Consider the following 7,915-nt stretch of genomic DNA (forward strand, 5'->3'; position numbering starts at 1 on the left):
CCGTACCTGATGGCGAGTACGTCGTATCGCCGCTTACTGACGTGGTTTTTTCGCGCAATATTGCCCTGCCGAGTACCTTAATCTGGATCCGCGAAAACTGCACTCGCGTGCCCATCCTCAATTTTGGATTTTCGTCGCATGTGCTGCCACACGGTATCGCCATAGCGCATATGACTCCTTTGGAAGAATATGAGGTTTCTTCTCTCACCTCTGAATCTTTCCTCACTACCAACGGACCTTTGTCACCCACTCCTGCGTACTCGACGCCCGCGGACGATGTTTCTAAGATGATCGCCCCTGCCCTTCCTTCCGAGCAAACAGCAGCTCTTCGTCACCTCCTGTCATCTTATCGGGACATCTTTGATATGGATGACCGTCCACTTGGCCAGACATCTGTTGTCACGCATCGCATCAACACCGGCGACGCCAGCTCCATTCATAGGTGGCCATATCGTGTCTCCGCAACAGAAAGGGCCATCATACAGAAAGAGGTAGACAGGATGATGGACAAAAACATCATTGAACCTTCCAGTAGGCCGTGGGCATCACCGGTTGTCTTAGTAAAGAAAAAAGACAACTCGTGGCGCTTCTGCGTTGACTACCGTCACCTCAACAGGATAACAAAGAAGGATGTTTATCCCCTGCCTCGCATTGATGACGCTCTTGACTGCCTTCACGGATCCAAATACTTTTCATCAATTGACCTCCGCTAGGGCTATTGGCAGATTAGCGTCGATGAGATGGACCGCGAGAAAACAGCCTTCGTCACACCGGATGGTCTGTACCAATTTAAAGTCATGCCCTTTGGTTTATGCAATGCGCCAGCTACATTCGAGCGAATGATGGACTCTCTCTTGCACGGCTTGAAGTGGTCTACATGCCTCTGTTACCTCGACGATGTGATTGTGTTTTCGCCGAACTTTGAGAGCCACCTGCGGCGCCTCACAACCATACTCTCCGTGTTTCGCAGGGCTGGCCTTCAGCTAAACTCCTCCAAGTGCCACTTCGGTCGCCGTGAAATTAACATGCTCGGCCATCTCGTAAACGCCGCCGGAATCCAACCTGATCCACAGAAAGTTCACGCCGTGCGAAGTTTTCCTGTACCTTGTTCAACAAACGATGTCCGTAGTTTTCTGGGCTTATGCTCTTATTTCCGGCAATTTGTGAAAAATTTTACCGACATCGCTCACCCTCTCACTGACCTTCTTAAGAAAGACGTCTGTTTCTCTGGGGACCTCTGCAGGAGAAAGCCTTTTCTACCCTGATTGAGCGGCTTACAACTTCCCCAATTCTGTCACACTTTGACCCTTCTGCGCCCACTGAAGTACGAACTGACGCGAGTGGTCATGGCATCCGCGCTGTCCTCGCTCAGCGTCAACAGGGCCAAGACCGTGTCATCGCTTACGCTAGCCGCCTTCTTTCCACGGCCGAGCGAAATTACTCCATTACTGAGAAAGAATGTCTCGCGCTCGTATGGGCCGTCGCGAAATTTCGGCCGTACCTTTTCGGTCGGAGCTTCTGCGTCGTAACCAATCATCACGCCCTCTGCTGGCTCTCTTCTTTGAAGGACCCAACTGGACGACTTGCACGTTGGGCATTGCGTCTACAAGAATATACATCTTCTATTATGTGTAAGTCAGGGCGCCTGCATAAAGACGCTGACTGCCTGTCCCGCAATCCCGTGGATCAACCGGACGATACCGATGCAGACTCGGACATCAGTGTTCTATCCCTCTCCGGCTTCCTCCATATTGGCGACGAGCAGCGCAAAGATCCTGTTCTTCGAGCACTTATGGAACGCCTAAGCTCCTCGCCCAACGACCCGCCCCTCCGGAAGTTCACCTTGCGCGATGGAACTTTATACCGTCGTAGCGTTCGCCCTGACTGCCCGGAGCTCCTACTAGTCGTTCCCAAGCACCTTCGACTCGCCGTGCTCCAGCAATTTCATGATGCTCCTACTGCTGGACATCTGGGCATCACTCGTACATACGACCGCCTGCGGCGCCGCTTCTTCGTGCCCGGCATTTATCGCTCTGTGCACCGCTATGTCGCTTCTTGCGACCTGTGTCAGCGCCGGAAGATGCCTGCTATGCCTCCCGCTGGTTTGCTGCAACCAATAGACATCCTTACAGAGCCCTTCTTCCGTGTGGGCCTAGACCTCCTGGGCCCCTTTCCAATTTCCATCAAAAAAACAACTGGATTGCTGTAGCAACAGATTATGCCACGAGATATGCCATCGCACGAGCGCTACCAACCAGCTGCGCTACAGATGTCGCTAACTTCTTACTATACGACGTCATCCTGCACCACGGCGCCCCTCGCCAGTTGCTTACGGATCGCGGCCGCTACTTTCTATCGAAGGTCGTCGATGATCTACTCCGCTCCTGTTCTTCAGAACACCAGATTGCTACCGCGTACCACCCTCAAACGAACGGCCTCACCGAGCGACTCAACCGCACGCTAACTGAAATGCTGGCCATGTACGTTTCCGACGATTACCGCGACTGGGACGTCGCTTTACCGGACATCACTTTCGCATACAACTCGTCCCGTCATGACACTGCCGGATTTTCACCATTTTACCTGTTGTATGGCCGCGACCGCACCTTGCCCTATGACACGTTGCTACCTTCCTCAGTACAATCACCCAGCACTGGTTACGCTCGCGATGCTATTGACTTAGCCGCCCAGGCCCGAGAAGGCGCCCGTCATCGCCTCACAGTCTCGCAAGCTTCTCAAAAGCGACGCTACGACCTTCGGCACCGAGACACCCATTTTTCACCTGGTTCCCTTCTCCTCCTCTGGACTCCTTCACGTCACGTCGGCTTGTCGGAAAAACTACATTCGTTTTATTCTGGTCCTTACCAGATCTTACGCCAACTGTCCGACGTGACATACGAGATCGCCCCAGTCGGTCAGCCTTCAGTGCCTCCCAACGTTCACGTCGTCAGGCTCAAGCCCTATGTCGCCCCATTAAGTCAGGCTCTATAACTTGCACCGGGACGGAGCTACTTCGCCGGGAGGGTGATGTTACGGTGAAGAGGAGGACGAAGTTGAATTAGACTAGAGGAGGACGAAGTCTGGCAGTTGCCTGAACGCCATATACCTCTGTTGTAAATGTAGATTATTTTATACTCGTGGGCCTGCTTTCTTCCTGCAACAATATTAGGACAGACGACAGTTTAGGCAGGCATATGGTTTCTTTTTTAGTTTCTGGGGATGATTAATTACCAATTACTGGTCTAATGACGACGTGGTTGTTTTTCTTTCTAAATATATATTTTCAGCTATTGGGTGATTAGACTATGAATTGATCATTAATCATCCCCTGAAATTAAAAAAAAAAATCCTGCACCGTTCGCAAAATGCGGACGGCATGGGTTCGGTCCCTAATAGCGACGTGGTTGTTTTTTCTTTTACTTTCTTATTAATTAGTTTTCAGATATTAAGTGGTTAGACCAATAATAGATCAGTAATCATCCCCAGAAATAAAACAAAATCTCTTGTGCCTGCCTAGACTTCGATGACTGTCGGCTTTCTTAACATGCACCAGTACTAAACATTTTAGATGTTTTCTCGCCTGTAACAGTTTAGTTTACTTTTTTTCATTTCTTAACACACAACGTGTCACACCTTGAAGCTGCAATTTGGCATTTTGGAGCGAAAAATCTGTTTGCCTCTTGTCTGATCCTACATGCCAAGCCAGGACACCAGCACTCCCAAAACAATACCCGCTGACCCAAATGTTGTTTTCAAATATCTGGAGTTAATGTGCCCACTGAAGGAGATTTTGCAGCTCCAGAACAGAGCACATGAAGATCCAATTTGTGCGGATGTGCTGAATAACATTATTGAGCAAGTATCGCAAAAATTGGAAATGGAAATTTTAGACGAAATGCTCGAGCCAATGAGCCACCGACCTGTGTACAGATACCTGGATGTTCCGGAAAATAATAGCACACAAGTAAAAAACTTTGTCACCGAAATGGACGATGAAAAGGCCACAATGTACTCTAGAAAAGTTGTTAAAGAAACACCAACTGAATTGTGCTTTCGAACCATAGGCCAGGCGAACTGCTCACGGTACGGAACTAAACTACAAATGATAGCCAACAGATCTCATATACAATTTATGGCGTCATGTTTGCAATTTTGACAATTTACAGATGGCATGAGGAACGACAAGTTCGAATCAGCAGCACCAGAGCAGATGCCATCCGCACAAAAAAGGATGACGAAGGACTAGAAAGAGCTGCCAAACAGCTTTGCAGGAGATCGTCATACACGAATGCTGCAATGCGTTATGGTATGTTTTTCAGCGATGTATAACTTTATTTAAATGAAACATGTAATGCTTAGTCACAGAGTTACAACACTGGTCTCACTTGCGCCATAGCAAGCTTGAATGCAAACCCTATGTTCATACCTCCTTTAAACTAAAAATTAATAAGCTAAAATGTTTTACCAGGCATCAAGACAGAAGCCACAGCACGAGACGAGCTCCAGCAAAAGCTTGGTATCCGCATAGTGCAGGTGACTTTGCTTACTATTTTATATTGCATGAGGTGCTTCTTGCATGCCTAGTTTCCTACCTGTTGCTCATTTCAATTCAAGCACTAATCCTAATTATTCATTTTCTAGGCAGGACTCATCGTGCTTCCAGAGCAGCCGTGGTTGTGCTGCAGCCCAGATGGCCTTGCGAAAATGGGCGGTGAAACTGTGCTTATCGAAATTAAGTGTACATACAAGCACAAACAGGAACCTTTCATCAAATACGAAGAAAGACTAAGCTTGCTTCCCTATTTAGAGTTCAGTGGGGGCCTGATTATTCTCAAAACGACGCACAGCTATTATACACAAATTCAGGTACAAATGTACGCCCTGAATTTGTACAGGGCTCTTCTTTATGTGTACAGTCCCAAACACTCTGTAATAGTGCATGTAAATCGGGACGATGCTTTTCTGTGGGACCTTATACACAAGTTGGAACGTTTTTATATCAAATTTCTTATTCCGTCATTGTTGTAAGTTTCTGTGCTTTCATTTCTGAACTGGTGCATGATATATTTTTGAAATTGAACTTGCGCATTTGTATAAATTAAATTTTTTGTATATTTGATTTCACAGTAATCCTGTAGTGAAACCAACTTTTGCATCTTGTATTTAAGAATGAGGTTATATGTGTATTTGAGCGGTGTAGTAGCCCCATTAAACAATACCTCGCGAAATCACGTCTGTGTGTCTGTGTACTCTGAAATGGCAAAAAAGATGGTTGGCAGCAACCTGGGACGCCGCACAAGCCCCGTGGGTGGTTGTATAGGAAACAGCCACCTTCCAGGGCAGTGATGTATCGCTTAACCACTGCACCACCCCGCCATGAGTGGCATGAGGTCTTCACACGATCTGCGAGACTAAAGCAGAGAATGGATGGACACGTATGCGTTGCCTTAAGACTATGCTAATGCTTTCGCGTTCATACACGTAAGCAGCTTTAAGTGCCTATCAATTTTTGCTGTAATTGTAGCTTAAGCTGCCTTACAGCTTCAAGCACTGCTTCGTTATTGGTCGTCTGTGTTGTAATACTGGCCTCATTTAGCTGTGGTATGATTATGTTATAAATTGAAATGCAAATCAATCACCCGTATAGTCTGTCAAACATCCTGTCGAGCATTTGCTTGCCTATTGGAGACAGCTTTGTCTGCCATCTGCCAGGAAGGGTAACTGTCACAAGCCTGCATTGCTAATGATTAATATTTATTGTCGTGTACTTTAATTTTGTATGTTGGGCTGCTGGTGAAAACATTGCACATCACAATTTGCATTCAATAAACAAGAGCCAAATGCTGTGTTATAGTTTGGATACCATGCGTTGGCTTGTATTCAGTGCTTCCATTTCAGCATTTTGCTGCTTTGTAGGCAAGATAATAAGGCAAATACATGCATCTGCATTGACAAAACACAAGGTGACAATTGTATAACCTCCTGCCACTAAATTAATTTCAGCAAAGAACACTTACTGCTGCAATTAATGTTGACATTTAATCATTAACCAGTACATAATTGCAGTTGTCAAGTCACTTTGACGCTAACATGAAACTGCAGAAAATGAATGCAAGCAAATAAACCAATTTACCAGCATCACGGCAAGCAAAGCACTTATTTCTTGATTATGGGTGCCTGCATGTTCACAGGGGCAGCACATACTGAAATGACTTTGTTCATGTGTGGGACCAGGCTTAGCGGATCTCTGTTCCTTAGAATATGATAAATTATCAACCTTTGGATTACTCTTTCTAGATGGATGCGCACAGAAGCAATCTTGTATGTAATCTCCATGTCATGTGCAGACAGTTGACCGCCTCCTGAATTAAAAGGCGGCATGAGCAGCACCGCACCACTCCCCTCTACAGTTGTTCGGATGCTTGGAAATCCTTTGTCACTTAAAATTAGGTCCCCTGGTTTGAGAAGCTGCAGGAAGCCAGAGTCTTGTGTTATGAACGAATCAGTGTGTCGTCCTCCGTATACCTTGGATATGAAACTTATCATGCCATTAGGAATTATGCCTACTAAGACCTTCAGTGTGTATGCTCCTTTGTAATGTGAATACAGCATGTGCTGACAATCAGGATTTGAGGGTGTGTCTGTGCGGATCTCTGTGCAGTCTATTATTAAGGTGCAATTTGGATAGCTTTCTTTAAATGGGTCAGGCAAAGAAAGCTTGATTATTTCCCGGGAAGGCATGAAGATCCAGTTCTTCAGGGCAATGCTCAGAATACGAAGCGTTTGCCTAAACACGGTTGATGCTGTTGTGGGTGTAACACTAAATACTGCTCCTAGGGCACTGTACGTTATCCCAAGACGCAGCTTGGCCAGGAACAAGCACAGCTTGTCTTTACTTGACATCGCATTGCACCTGTACCTTGGTGGTGGCAACATGTTCAAAAGAAGGCAGAAAACTTGCAGGGTCGCACCACACAAATATTGTAGTGCCTCTTGCTTTTCCTTTAGAGACTCAAAGCCCCGAAATCCACAGTCTCGCTTCCAATTCCCATCCGTGCTTGCATCCTTCAGGATGAAAAAAACACAGCATGATGAAATAAAGACAAATAGGTACGAGGAATACAAAGTGGAAACATTTAATTGCACTCTAGTGCAAATAAATTCATTCATTCTGGAAATAAGTAACGCCACTATAAAATGAGTGTTAGGCAAGACTAACAAAATGAAGTCTGCCAAATAATGCACGTTAATTACTATTAAATAAGAATTTGAATGCTAACAGCAAGACATCGTCACAATTCAGCACAGCAGATAAAGACCAACATCATTATTTTCCAACCTTCTGACTCATTTCTGTGTGCGCAACTTGAGTAGACGCCTCCGTTCCATTTGTCGCTGAGAGAAGTATAGACAGCCTTGCCGGAGTCGTGAATTCCTCTGTTTGGCATGTCTGAAAGAATGGGACACAGACATTGTTGGGGTATTTAGAGAGCTTTATGGTGCTTCATTAAGTAGCTCGAAGACCACTATTAAAATCAAATGTGTCCTTACAGCGTCTTTCCTTCTAGCACAATTACTTTCTTCTGCTGCATCATGCACCAACGGATCTGAATCAGCGATGCCATTATGCGAAGGACTAGCTGAGCATGTTTGCACAGATGCCTCACTAAAATCCGCTATAGGAGGCACATCATCCATACTGGAGGTTTCTGAATCCTGCATTGTTGCTCCATCAGCTGTACTTTGGGATGGAACCTCATCTCCTGCATGAAGCTTCCGAGATGAGACTGCCCTGTCGAAACGTGTTTGCCACCTGCATTTAACAAACGCCAAGATCAATGCAATTCTTGTACAGGCTACAACGCAACCTGTAATGAAATAAAAGCACCGAGTGTTTGTCCATGCAGCCTTTGCA

The 7,915-nt window shown here is 46.0% G+C and overlaps 1 protein-coding gene and 1 long non-coding RNA gene across 2 annotated transcripts; one reads left to right on the top strand and one right to left on the bottom strand.

The window, feature by feature from the left end:
- The first annotated feature begins 4,465 nt into the window (after positions 1 to 4,465).
- Positions 4,466 to 5,228, top strand: LOC129385902 (uncharacterized). The gene is made up of 2 exons (XR_008613385.2): positions 4,466 to 4,533; positions 4,642 to 5,228. It is a non-coding gene; the product is annotated as an uncharacterized lncRNA (long non-coding RNA).
- Positions 5,229 to 6,156: 928 nt separating this feature from the next.
- On the bottom strand, positions 6,157 to 7,625 carry LOC126535425 (uncharacterized). Its single transcript, XM_050182305.1, has 2 exons — positions 7,578 to 7,625; positions 6,157 to 7,065 (listed from the first exon to the last, which is right to left on the bottom strand). Exons 1-2 carry the CDS (start codon positions 7,623 to 7,625, stop codon positions 6,157 to 6,159), a joined length of 957 nt encoding a protein of 318 aa, XP_050038262.1.
- Positions 7,626 to 7,915: the final 290 nt, after the last annotated feature.

Source organism: Dermacentor andersoni, chromosome 7 (assembly GCF_023375885.2).
Source record: "Dermacentor andersoni chromosome 7, qqDerAnde1_hic_scaffold, whole genome shotgun sequence".
In the NCBI taxonomy this organism is placed as follows: domain Eukaryota; kingdom Metazoa; phylum Arthropoda; class Arachnida; order Ixodida; family Ixodidae; genus Dermacentor; species Dermacentor andersoni.

What these genes read in the sequence shown, in the direction of transcription:
- LOC126535425 (XM_050182305.1), bottom strand. Translation starts at nt 7,625, where the DNA reads ATGGCATCGCTGATTCAGATCCGTTGGTGCATGATGCAGCAGAAGAAA. An exon ending in GCATGATGCAGCAGAAGAAA is followed by an intron (nt 7,066 to 7,577) that starts GTAATTGTGCTA and finishes TTCATCCTGAAG; the next exon opens with GATGCAAGCACGGATGGGAA.